At 36.4% G+C, this 14,059-nt stretch overlaps 1 protein-coding gene across 47 annotated transcripts in view; it reads left to right on the forward strand.

The window, feature by feature from the left end:
- Window positions 1-14,059, forward strand: part of AHI1 (Abelson helper integration site 1) — a 193,900-nt gene that overhangs the window by 38,782 nt on the left and 141,059 nt on the right. For all 47 annotated transcript variants that reach the window (XR_014845535.1, XR_014845582.1, XR_014845552.1 and 44 more), the window contains 4 exons: window positions 1,609-1,794; window positions 3,558-3,704; window positions 5,356-5,488; window positions 9,423-9,546. Coding sequence is in view for 16 of the 47 variants with exons in the window: in XM_085025255.1 (XP_084881381.1) it covers window positions 1,609-1,794; window positions 3,558-3,704; window positions 5,356-5,488; window positions 9,423-9,546 (590 nt within the window). In the remaining 31 variants the exon portion in view is untranslated. The remainder of the gene's footprint in view (window positions 1-1,608; window positions 1,795-3,557; window positions 3,705-5,355; window positions 5,489-9,422; window positions 9,547-14,059) is intronic.

A 14,059-nucleotide genomic window follows, 5' to 3' on the forward strand; every position in this document is an offset into this window, starting at 1 on the left:
TTTTTAATAGCTATAGCATTGGTTTCAGAAATGGCCTAGATAATTGGGAAATTTTTATAGTGGTCCACATGAACCCCAAAGGACCTTTGTCCAGCTGTAAATGAAACTTTATCCTAATTTTCAGGTAGGGGCACTTTCAATTTTTTCAGCACATATATGACTATTCTTTTAAACTAAAAAATAATATTTATTCAAATTCCACATTATATATTTTGTAACCACAGTGGCATGATCTTGGCTGGATCTTAGTTGTTTGTTTATTCATGCTAAGCACGATACTAGCATAAACTAAATTGCCTGGTGAATATTAAAACAACTTATGGAAAGTATGATTTTGGATCTAGGGAATCATTGTCTTCTAAAAATGATACTACTTTTTAAGTAAAATTAAATATAATTTAAAATTAATTTCCACAGTTGCACTAGCCAGACTTTAAGTGCTCAAAAGCCATATGTGACTGGTGGATACTGTATTGGATGTACAAATAGAGAGTGTGCCATCATCACAAAAGCTTCTGTTAGACAGCAATGCCTTAGAATCTTTCTTGACTCTTCCCAGTTTAACTTCCCAAGTTGCAGGAGTCAGTAGCAGTTATTAAACATGTTCCCTGTACTCAGTACCTACTTTTCTAGTTTGTCACCTTCATATTCTGCCTGAACTGCTGCAAAAGCTCCCAGCTGTCACTACTAATTTATGAAGGACCCAAGGTTAGTAGAGGTATTTTCTATTCAAGTGAAAGAGGATATATTTTGAGCTGATGAGATTATTTTTCTTATGAGTCTTCAGATATTTAGCTTAAACGTAAGTTGTCTTATTTAATAGTTTTTTAAATTGAATGGACCTTTTTAAAAAGGAAGACTGAAATTTTTTTTTCAAATGAGTTTATCTGAGTTATTTTTTTGAAATAATTTTGACTTTTTAAAAACTGAAACGTGCAAGTTTACCATTGATAATACTAATGCTGAACAGACAGAAAACTTGTGTTTAAATAATATGCATTTTATTTATTTTTGTTTATTTATTTTGCTTTTTAAGGCTACACCCACGGCACATGGAAGTTCCCAGGCCAGGTGTCACATTGGAGTTATGGCTGCTGGCCTGCACCACAGCCACAGCAACACAGGATCCGAGCCATGTTTGTGACCTACACCACAGCTCACGGCAATGCCAGATCCCTGACCCAGGGCCAGGAATCAAACCCACATCCTCATGGACACTAGTCAGATTTGTTTCCACCGCTCCACAATGGAAACTCCTTGTATTTTAATTTTTGTCATTATTATTTCAAACTAATGTGTATTGGTCACCTCCTTTCTGCAAAGTAACACCTGCCACAGTAATGAAAATGCTTTACCAACAGTATGAATTTGTACAGGGGAAATGACAGCCATCAGGAAGATATTTTAAAAGTCAATTGGATTACCCTGGCAAAATGACCTGGAACTGAGCTTCACCAGCTGTGTCAGTGTTCTTTCCTTCACTTAGCAAATCTAAGAAATTTCAGCAGCCCATATGAATTTTTTAAAATGAGTTTTTGACTATATACTGTTGTTTTATTGGACGTCTTTTCAGTGAAGGTAATGTTTCATTTGAATTCCTGTTTTAAGCTTCTAGGAGCCAATGGAAATGTAAACATCAATTCAAAACTTCGCTTGCAGCTGTATTACCCACCTACTAAGCCTCGATCTCAGTCGAATGTCGTTGAGGTTTTTGAGTGGTGGTCCAAATGTCCAAGAAATCGTTACCCATCAACATTGTATGTAACTGTAAGAGGACTGAAAGTTCCAGAATGTGTAAGTTAATAGCACTGCAAAAATATATCTTCTGTTGTTAAGACTAAATGGTGACATGTTTCTGTTTCTAAAATACAAAAATCAGAATTATTAAAAATATATCTAGAATTATTTTAATAGACTTTTAAAATGGAAAGGTACCTTCAGAGACTATGTATCGAGCCTGTAATAGCTGGTATTTAAACATAATTAATTTTAAGTACTAAATGTAGATTTCAGTTTTAGGAAAAAATGTTATTTTAAATAATACTGTTTTTTAAAAATGAAAGGTAAAAGAATGCTTTAAAGCTGGGATTAACAGATATTTTTCATAAAGTATCAGACAGTAAATATTTTAGGTTTTGCAGGCTATACCATCTCAGTTGCACCTGTTCAACCTTACCTTTGTAACGTGAAAGTAGCTACACAGACATATGTAGGTGATAACTAAACAAATGGATTTAAATGTGTTCAGATAAAACTCAATTTACAAAAACACAATTATGCTACCTTTGGCCCAGATCCATTAATTACAGGCACATTTAAAAAATATTATTCAAATAATCAATAAGTAATAGTTCTACCTCTGTTTAGTTTAAAATTATGAATAACTTAGCAAAGCATTTGTCCTAAAATGAATTGAAACTTTTGCTCTTGTCTTATTGCTATAAGGCATTTAAGGTCAGTTGCATATTCAGTGGTTGGTATTATAAACTGTGACCACAGGATTGGTTTGCATTGGTTTGAGCAGAGTTAAATCTGATTTAAGAAATGGAGGGTTTGGGAGTTCCCGTCGTGGCGTAGTGGTTAACGAATCCGACTAGGAACCATGAAGTTGCGGGTTCGGTCCCTGCCCTTGCTCAGTGGGTTAACGATCTGGCATTGCCATGAGCTGTGGTGCAGGTTGCAGACGCGGCTCGGATACTGCGTTGCTGTGGCTCTGGTGTAGGCTGGTGGCTATGGCTCCGATTAGACCCCTAGCCTGGGAATCTCCATATGCCGAGGGAGCGGCCCAAGAAATAGCAAAAAGACAAAAAAAAAAAAAAAAGAAAAGAAATGGAGGGTTTGAAAGACTTCTGTTCTTTATGTTACTAATTTTGTGATTACTAATGTTACTAATGTTTTGTGATTACTATGTTACTAGTTTTAAGCCAGAGATTACCACACTACAGTGTCAGAGCCCTAACATAACATCTGGTAGGTGCTGATGAAGAGATGGAAACAAAGGGACAGAGTTATTAAAACCATTTCATGTAACTATTGGAGTTCTATTTTGTCTCTTCCCACTTTTAAGCCTTTTGGTTTTGGATTATAATTTCAAGCATCCTTCATTTTATTTAGAAAGGTGTGCAAAGAGAAGTAGAATTTTTCTGGATTACATTTTTTTTTTCTTCTTAGGGCTGCACCTGCAATATATGGAGGTTCCCAGGCTAGGGGTCTAACTGGAGCTACAACTGCCAGCCTACGCCACAGCCACAGCAATGCCAGATACGAGCTGCCTCTGCGACCTACACCACAGCTCATGGCCAGATCCTTAACCCACTGAGAGAGGCCAGGGATGAAACCTGCAACCTCATGGTTCCTAGTCAGATTCATTTGCACTGTACCATGACGGGAACTCCTGGATTACATTTTAAAAACATTTCCATATGATATTGTTTGTTTTCAGTATTTTAAAGCCCATGTGTTCTAGAAAAGAAAATATCAACATCATATATTTTTAAATATATATGAAAAAATATAAATTAAAAGGATGTATTTTCTCATTTTCTATACATACTTAGATAAAGCCATCTTACCGTTCTATGATGGCTCTTCAGGAAGAAAAACCAGTGTATTGTGAACGACACCATGAGCCAAGTTCAGTAGACACAGAACCTGGATTAGAAGATTCGAAGGAAGTGGTGAAGTGGAAACGACTGCCTGGGCAGGTGAGGTGTTCGCTAAATGACACTGGATTTATTTAGATATTTACTTATTTACCTTAAAAACTCTAACAGCCCCTAGGGGAAATAGCTCACTATTTAAAACTCTTATATTATCCTTGTTTTTAACCATAATCTTGTCTTAATTCACTTAATAAATAATAATAGGTTGCCTATTGTGTACATAAAGTCACTATCACAAGTTCTTTGGGGACGTGGGGAGTTTGACTAGTTTGCCAGAACTGCCTTAAAAAATATCATAGACTGGGTGGCTTACACAACAGACATGTTTTTTTTTTTTCTTCGTTCTGGAGGCTGGAAGTCCCAAGATTAAGGTTTGGCAGGGTTAGTTACTCTGAGGGCTTTCTCCTTGCCTGGCAGGTAGCTGGCATCTTGCTGCCTCTTCTTGGTCCTTCCTCTGCGTGTTCTTCTGTGGTGTCTCCTCCTCTTCTTAGGACACGAGTCTTATTAGGTTAGGGCTCTACCCTAGCAATCACATTTTGACTTAATCAGCTCTTTGAAGACCTTATATCCAAATATTGTGACATTCTGAAGTGCTGAGGTTAGGGCTTCAGCATATGAATTTTGGGAGACACAGTTTAGCCCATAAATCCACAGAGTATGGATTTATGAAATTTTTTATAGCCCCCGGCTCCCTCCTGAATCACATTTTTTTTGATAGATAGTTACGTGTGTATTCTTTTACTGCAAGCTGAGCGATATTTAAACTTTTACTAAAGTGTTCTTACGTAGTTAGCATATTTTGCAGTGGTAAGAAGCATTACTGCTACAGTTTTGTAAATCTTTTACATGTTTCCATAAAGAGTGGTGTGGTTCATTTTATACACTCAGGATATACCTAAGAATGACTATTTTCCTAGACCTTTTCACTTTCTGTGTTTTATATCATATCTTTTTTTATTTTTTTATAATGATTTTTATTTTTTCCATTATAGTTGGTTTACAGTGTTCTGTCCATTTTCTACTGTACAGCAAGGTGACCCAGTCACACATGCATGTATACATTCTTTTTTCTCACATTATCATGCTCCATCATAAGTGACTAGACATAGTTCCCAGTGCTATACGGTAAGATCTATTGCTTATCCATTCCAAAGGCAATAGTTTGCATCTGTTAATCCCAGATTCCCAGTCCACCCCGTCCTTCCCCCTCCCCCTTGGCAACCACAAGCCTGTTCTCATATTTGACTTTCTTTTTGAGGCCAACTTTACAGATACTTCCTAAAGTCATTTTTCAATACATCAAACCTAGTAATGTAGAGAGAATAACATACAGTGCCTTGAGGACCTTTCGCATCAGTTGCATTCTTTTTTTTGTGATGATACCAAAAAGCAGTTTTAGAGTATCAGATATTGAAATTTTCTATTCCTACTTTAGCTGATCAGTGCTGTTGGACTTTAGTTATAAATTCACTTGATTTTATGGAGATCTGAAACTGTTCTCTGCTTTGAAAGTAATTTACTATGGTTTTCCGTCATTCTGCTTACTTGCTTTTCTCGTTTTCTGCATCACAGTAAAGGAACTTTCAAAAAAACCTGGAAACTCCACTACTGCAGTAATTGAGATTAACAACTAACCTCTGGATTTTAACATTTCTTAATTCATATTCATATTCATAAAATGTATGTTTTTCAGGCTTGCCGTATCCCAAACAAGCACCTCTTCTCACTAAATGCAGGAGAGCGAGGATGTTTTTGTCTTGCTTTCTCCCACAACGGAAGGATATTAGCAGCAGCCTGTGCCAGCCGGGATGGATATCCAATTATTTGTGAGTGATAATTATATCTGTTTAATCTGATTGAACCTATATGGAAGATAATTTTTGTTTTTTAAAATTCATTGAAATCTTAATTGGAGCAGCTCACCAGTACTACTAAATTAAAATAAGTTTCTTCAAGTAAGGTAGCAGTTTTTTATAATAATTTTACACTTTTTTCTATACAATGTATATCCAGAAGTAGAAAGAGAATGATCAAATAAAGGATGATAAATTTATTTTTAAAACATTCAGGAGGGTTTTTAAAGCATTTTCAACTTTAAATATAGAAATTTGGCAGCATAAAGGATTAATGAATCTCTTGGAAATTTTAGTCCAGATTTAGTTGGTTGATAGAAGTGATAATTTGATGATGAAAGGCCTCAAATTTGTTAGACACTAAGATAATAAATAGGCTCAGGAGTATCTAGATGAAGAATTCTCATTAAATAGGTCAACAGAGAAGCCTAAAATCCACTCCTTAATTGCCTTTAAAAAATAGAGGAAACTGGAGTTCCCGTTGTGGCTCAGTGGTTAAGGAATCCGACTAGAAACTATGAGGTTGCGGGTTCGATCCCTGGCTTGCTCAGTGGGTTAAGGATCCAGCATTGGTGTGAGCTGTGGTGTAGGTCACAGACTCGGCTTGAGTCCCGCTGCGTTGCTGTGGCTCTGGCGTAGGCCGGTGGCTACAGCTCAAATTAGACCTCTAGCTTGGGAACCTCCATATGCCTCGGGTGTGGCCCTAGAAAAGACAGAAAAATCAAAGACAAAAAAATTGAGGAAACCATGTTAAAAAGAAGAGTAATTTCTGTAGCTTTAGAGATTTTTTTTAAAGTAGTCATTATCGTACTGTTCTAGACTTAGGGCATTAAGTACTTTCCCTTATTTCTTGCCTAGTTAATAATGCCAGCTCATCTCAGCAGGAAGTAACCAGCTCTTCATGGGCATCTGCCCTAAGCACTAGATTGTGTTGAAATTTCCTCAGCTTCACATAGTTTGTTATTCTTTGGCTGACTTTTTTTTTCCTAGCAGGGACTAATAGCATCTATTAAAAATTATTTCTCTTAATGAAATAGTGTTCACTTTAAGACATGCAAAGTTATTTTGTGGTTTGATTGTGACTCTGCTTTTTTTAAAACTCACTAAAACCTCTGCATTGGGCAAAAAAGATTCCTAGAAAATCTACTCCAGAATATTAATAGTGGTTTCTTTCTTTTCACTGTGCACTGGACAGTGAAAGAATTACTGTCATTTGATTTATATGTTTTTAACATTTCTGTGACAAATACATGTTACTTTATGCTTTGAGAAAAACTTGTTCAAAATGCTTGAATGATTTACTGCTTAAATCTCAAAAAAACAATCTTGGCTTTGATTGTTTGATTATGATGTGTCTACTGTGAATTCATTTAGCTTGTATGATATGTAGATCAGTGTTTTCCACACATTTTGAAGTTTTTCATCTTTATTTCTTCAAACATTCTTTCTGCCACCTTCTATTTCTTGTCTTCTGTGACTCTCATCATTTCTTTATTGCTATACTTGATGTCCCAGAGGTCTCCACCCCTTTATTCATTTTTTTTTTCTTTCTGCCCTTCTGACTGTAAAGCTCAATTGACCTGTCTTTAAGGTGTTTTTTGATTTTTTTTTTTTGTTTGTTTGTTTTGGCTATATCCACAGTATTTGGAAGTTCCTGAGTCAGGGATCAAACCTACGCTACAGCAGTGACAATGTCAGGTCCTTAACCCACTGTGCCACAAGAAAACTCCACCTGTCTTCAAGTTTATTGATTATTCTGACAGTTCAAATCTGCTGTTGAGGCTCTTTAGTAAACTGTTCATTTTGGTTATTGCTTTTCAACTCTGAGGATTTCTTCTTAGTCTTTCTAAAATAATCTGTTAATTGGTAAGAAATCATTCTCACACCTTCATTCTTTAGATGTGGTTTTCTTTAGATCTTTGAACATATAGAAGAGTGGATTTAAAATCTTTATCGAGGAAACCAAGGTCATGGACAGTTTCTATTGACTGCTTTTTTTTCCGGTTTGTGGCCATACTTTTCCTGTTTTGGTTTTTTGTGTGTCTCTGTAATTTTGTGTTAAAAATGATGTTTAAAATATCACAAGAGGCAACTCTGGAAATCATATTCTTCCCCTTACTCTGGTCTATCCACTTACCTGGGATTTATTGTTGTTGATTGTATAGTGACTTTCCTGAACTAATTCTGTAGTCTTTATTCTTTGTCAGGTGTTGCCCCTGAAGTCTCTGCTTGGTTAGCTTAGCCATCAGCTAAATGGTTAGAGGGATTTTCAGATGTCTTGAGTGAACAGGTCTTTTGCCAAAGGACTCTGTGTGTGTATTGGGAGGCATTTTCAATGTTAAAGTGGGAGTTGACAGCTCTGCCTTAGCTTCACTTCCTGTTTGCACAGTGCCTCCTTGGGGCAGTCATAGTAAGAGATAGTGCTTTTCAGGTCTTTCTTGCACATATATGCATACAACCTTTCCTGGTTGTTTGTCCTTCTAGATTCCCAGGAATATATTGAAGCTTGTCATAGTCCTCTATGAACATTTCATTCCTAGGTTTTCCTTTTAAGTTTTTTTGGTCAGCCTCTTCTCAGCCTCACCCAGTATCCCTTCGTCAGACAGCTACACTACTGATTATCTCATGCACCCTAGGGTTAGGGATCTTCACACAGAGCATGCACAGAGCCAGGTCAAATAAAGCCAAGCTCTGAGGATGGAGCTTTTCAGGGGACCATCAAGCCATTTAACAGTGATAAGTCTTGGAAGGAGTTCCCCAATGGCACAGTAGGTTAAGGATCCAACTTTGTCACTGCAATGGCTTGGCTTGCTGCTGTGGCACAGGTTTGATCCCTAGCCCAAGAACTTTTGCATGCTGCAGGTGCAGCCAAAAAGGAAAAAAAAAAAAAAGTTTTGGGGATGGGGCTTTGGAGATCTTCAGGCCTCTTCTGCCTCATCCCCTTATTGATAAGCTGCTGGTTTTCTTTGAGTTTCAAGGCTATTGGTTTTTAAGGCTACTTTGGAGCTTGTGAGAGGGGAATGAGAAACAGACAAGTTAAAACACAACAAAGCTCAGTGTTCTTACAAAGATTTAGCTGTTTTTCTTGAATAAATACTCCTCAGATTGTTGCAAGGCTTTGTTTAACTTCCTGAGTTCTGAAAAAATTAATTTTGGCAATTTTTGCCAGTGTTCTCATTGCTTTTATAGGGAAGCATATTTTCTGAAAGTCCTTATTTTGCTGTCCTAGTTCTTATGTACTGCTTAGTTTTTTAGTTTTTTAGTTTTTAAGATTTTTGTTTTTTTCTATTATAGTTAATTTACTGTCAACTACTTAGTATTTTAAAGAGCAGTTGGTTTTACCACTAGGTGGAAGTAGAGACTCGGAAACTTTGTGCTAGAAGATTTAATTGTGTGCATGACAGCAATACCACAATGCTCGGTTTATCAGATTAGATCTCTGTTAATTCCCTTACTGTGTCTATCATTTTTAGTATTAGAATTTTTTTCTGATAGCACAGCACAGTTTCTTATTGCTTTGAATAAATTTTGGTTGGAATTCGATTGATTTTTTTTCCTGATAACATCTTATTCATGAAAGCCCAAATTATAGAATCCTTGAAGTGAATTGTGAAGTGAATTGTAAAAGTTATTTGATTAATAAATTGATTATCAAAGATTATCAGGAGAATTGCTGTGAAGAGATGAGGATAATTGCTAATTGTAGCATATTATAAAATTTGAGGTATTATGTTTAAATTAGGTGAAAAATTATTTTATGTAGACTGACATTTTTTATACTGAAAATATCTTTGGTAATAATCTTAGAGCAGTGATTACAAATCACTATAAATTATGATTTTTTTTTTATTGTTGGGTTAAGAATCCTCTGTTTGGAAACTTACTCGTTTTTGAATATTTTCATTAGTATATGAAATTCCTTCTGGACGTTTCATGAGAGAATTGTGTGGCCACCTTAATATCATTTATGATCTTTGCTGGTCAAACGATGACCGCTACATCCTTACCGCATCATCTGATGGCACTGCCAGGTTAGTATACTTGAGAGGTACTTAACTGTGTATGCTGTTTGCCCTCAAGGAAAGCCAAGAGAATGTAAATTTTAGAACTATTCACATGCTTTTTTATGTTTTGCTTATCAAGGGACTGTCATAAATATGTATCATACAGACTCACTGGTTAAATAGTGAAAACTTTTTTCTTGAAGATATTGTTATGTGTATTTCATTAATATATATTTCCAGTCCTCACTGACTTTAAATGATCACTGTGTATACTGTTGGATTAATACTTTGAGATGAGGTTATTAAATAATTGAGATTTTTCCTGGAATATAAACTCTTGGTCACAGGGATTCTGTCTTCACCATTAGCTGGATGCAGAGGCCAGGACACAGTGCTGCTTGATGTGCAGTGCAGGGTCACTAAATGAATGTGCACCTTATGTTCTAAGAGTTTAACAGATTGTCAGATATTTGCATTTTTCAGAATATCAGTCTTAAAATAATTTAACTCCTTCCAATTTAATAATACCATAGTAAAATACTCTAAAAGCTACTTTTTCAAGTTTCATTTATAGTTTTTTTAGTTAATTATTCTACCTCAGATGTTTTCTAAAAATATTGTTAGGGGGAGTTCCCATCGTGGCTCAGCGGTAATGAACCAGACTAGGATCCATGAGGATGCAGGTTTGATCCCTGGCCTTGCTCAGTGGGTTAAGGATCCAGCATTGCCGTGAGCGGTGGTATAGGTCACAGATGCGGCTTGGATCCTGTGTTGCTGTGGCTGTGGGGTAGGGCGGCATAGGATGCCCAGATAGATGTCATTTAATTTCCAAAAAATGTAGGTGGTTACACAGAAATATTACCACTACAGACTGTGAAACTGACACTGAGAGCAGTGCGAGATCCATTCTAACTTTACTCGTATTTACTTCTGCTTCCTGCTCTTTTAACACCTGCTCTTTACAGACACTTCTAGTGTCTAGCTCCCTTCTTCTATGAATCAACTTTTTCAGTATAAAATGTGGAATTAAGATGTTACCATTACTATTTATGTTTAAATGAAAAAGATGGCAATTGGTGACAGCTGATTTCTAGTCATCTGGGAACCTGCTATTAATCCCTCATAACAATACCCTCTGTAACCCATCTGGCTTCTTGTTCTTTCAAGCATAAACCTTCTGTCAGATACCAGCCTTGCTAGAGAAAAATATATAACCTCAATAAGACCTGACTACGGATTTGAAAGTCTTAAAATCACCTGCACTCTCATCTCTGCTGAGCAGTCCTTTTGCTTCTCTTTTTTCCCATTATATTTACTCATTCCTCTGGCAGGAGATCCAAACCTTACCATGCTTCAAGTTTTTGGCACCAAAACACAGTCTTCCCACTTTCATTGAATGACAACCTTCACTTTATAATGAAATTAAGCCACTCGTGAAATTCCTGTTTTTCCCTCTGGTTTCCTACCTAATATCCATAAATTTACCCATCTTTATCTCTGTACATCTCTCTTAACAAAAAGCAAGAAGGTATGGCTCCATTCACCTTTAAGGCCAGTCTTTGACTTCTGGTTTGTTTTTTTTTTTTTTTTTTTTTTTTTTTGTCTTTTTAGAGCGACACCTTTAGCATATGGAGGTTCCCAGGCTAGGGGTTGAACTGGATCTGTAGCTGCTGGCCTACACCACAGCCACAGCAACTCGGGATCTGAGCCACGTCTGCACCCTACACCACAGCTCAAAGCAATGCTCGATCCCTAACCCACTGAATGAGGCCAGAAATCAAACCTGCATCCTCATGGATGCTAGTCAGATTTGTTTCCGCTGGGCCACGATGGGAACTCCTGATTGTGCTTTGAATCTCAGTCCTTTAATCAATAGTCTGTTACTTTTATTTCCTGCCTCTCTTGTCTCTTTAGTATCTTTCTCTATTGATTTTGTTCTCATTTTAGAAATATGCTCAGATCTCCTTACCTTAATTAAGCAAATCTTTTTCTCAACTCTTCCTGTTTTCTAGGCTATCATGTTACTTTTCTTTCTAGACCATCAAGAGCATGGTCTCTCTTTTTCTTTACTTCAGCTCAGTTTGACTTTCGCTTCCACCATGCTGTATAAACTTTCTTCAAGAAGTCTGCTGTTTCTTACTAATTTGCAGATCCACTGTATAGTTTTAGTCCTTATCCTGTTTTTGCCTTCACTGCAATATTTAATTATTGACCAGTCTTGAAATATTTTCATGTCATGATTTTCATTGACAGCTTCTTCTGTTTTCTTTTTATCACTCCAGCCAATTCTCATTCTCTTTCTTTTGTTCCTTTTCTCCTGCCTATTCTTTGTAAACGCTTATCCCAGGAGCCTTTTTTCAGTGTCTTCTGTGGTTTGGTGTGCTTATCCTGGTCTCTCTCATCTTTCCTGACTTTGAATCTCACTTATACACTAATAACTTGTAGCTCCTACCCTTTTTCCAAATTCACCTTTCTATTACATACTTCTGCTTGGGTTGCCAGTGGCACCTCAAATCCAAAACTGAAATCAGCAGATTTTGTTTTCCTTTTTTGGTCCTCATATTTGTCAGTGGCATCCTTTATCCACGCCGTCTCCCTGGCTGGGAACTCAGAGTGATACTCAACTCTTCTTTCCTTTCCACATCTAAGTTGTTCTAAAATGTGTCATATCTCCCTTCTAAAAGCTCACTGTCACATTCTTTCTATCCTCACTGGTGGTGCCTTAATTCAAGCCCTTGTTAGTTATCCTTTGGTTGAACTGTTGCTTCAAAGCTTTCCCAGTGTCCTGTCTCCAGCTCCTCCATCCCTCTTATGCTAAAATTATCTTTCTGAAACCATCATTCATAATGCCTTGATTTAAAAAATCTTTGATTGCCACTGCTCTTTGGAAATGTTCCAGTTCCAGTTGCCAGGTACTCTGCCTCGCCCACACAGTCTTTGGGGATACCCTTGACATCTTATCTCTTTGACCTCTCCATGCCTTTTATCTTATTGACTCTCCCTATGCTTACATGCCCTTCTCCCCTTCCTGCGCAACTCATTTACTTAACAAACATCTGAGTGCCTTTTGTAAGCCAGAGGGACTCATAGTCCTCATTTAAAATCAGCTCAGTTTTTACCATTTCTTGAAGTCACCTTGAATTTCCTCACACAACATATAGTATAATAAGGGATACTTTTTTCTTTATGTAGCTTTGAAATCGATACTAATTTAGGACTCTATGTCATAAAAATATTATCATGAAGGATTAACTGAGCAAAGAGAGACACATTGTGGCTAGAACCAAAAGGCCAGTGAGGTTTTTGAAAGGTAAGGAATACTTATAATGAATTAGCTAAAGTCAAAAGGAAGAGAATCAGAGTTGTTAATGCTCGAAAGTGGCAGGAGGTTGGGTTTCTTCCCAGGTCTTCTCTCTTCCCTTCGGGTCACTGTCACATGTTACTGTTAGTATCTTCTGCGTAACTGTTTTCGCACCGGTTAGGTCTCTGCCAAATGGATTTAACCTAAATCTCCTTCCTTAGTTATCTCCAGTATAATTTGAGAAAAATGCAGATCAACAGCTCCTAATATAATCAGAAAGGCTTGTCCTTGTGGAATGGCTCCCAGATAGAACCATAATGTCCCCACTCCACCCTTGCTTCGCACACACTGTTTTAACTTTGGTATTTTTTCCCCTAATTCTAATAAATTTTGTGTGTTCATCTAGTCTTTACAAATTCATGAATTATTGTTCTTCTCTGTGATCAACTGATTTTTTTCACAAACCTGTTAGTACAGTTCTTTTGATCTTGATTCTACCATTGCTTGGGTGACTGATGCCACCATTGATAACAGTTCAGTGTTTATATAAATGAATAAATATTTATATATCATTTCATTTTTATTTTAAAATATCATGTCAGTTCTAATTATTTGGAGTGTTTTAAAAATGAAGTTGCTTCATTTCTTACTGTTTTATAGTATTAGAGATAATGATGCTAAGATTTATTAGGAGGCAACCAAAGTTTGTATCTTTTAGCATTCTTCTTTATAGTCCCTCCATGAAGTGATTTTATGCTTTTAATAAGTACTGTATTTCATGTTGCATATATTCACTGAAAGTATTACTATGGTAAAAATGTTTATGCAGTGACACACGTGTTTTACTTTTACTTAAAAACATGTTCTTTCACTTCCTTCATTATGAGTTTGGATTCTTTGTAATTGAAGATCATATCCTGTATTTTAAGCAGCTGCTGAGAAAACTTAAAAGAATGTTATTCTTGAATAGCAACTTATTTTTTCTTTTATCAATCAATTTGAAAAGGACTTAATTTGCTTCAGTTCTTAGGCAGTAATTAAAAGTATGAACTATAAATCTCTATATTAAAAATTAATAAATTTTTCTAACTTAAATTTTTAAAAATCGGGTGCTTCGCACTCAGAAAGTGCCTGCTTATTCCTTGATTTTGCCTATTTTTACACATTAACTAGAAATGCAGAGTATCTAACATGACTGTAACCCTAAGGGTTTACTCTTGGCAAGACTGTAGCAATGAC

The sequence above is a fragment of the Sus scrofa genome, chromosome 1 (genome assembly GCF_054392235.1).
Source record: "Sus scrofa isolate SSC_HxYL_T2T_F1_AM1 chromosome 1, Sscrofa_HxYL_maternal_Yorkshire_Landrace_v2.0, whole genome shotgun sequence".
Lineage (NCBI taxonomy): Eukaryota > Metazoa > Chordata > Mammalia > Artiodactyla > Suidae > Sus > Sus scrofa.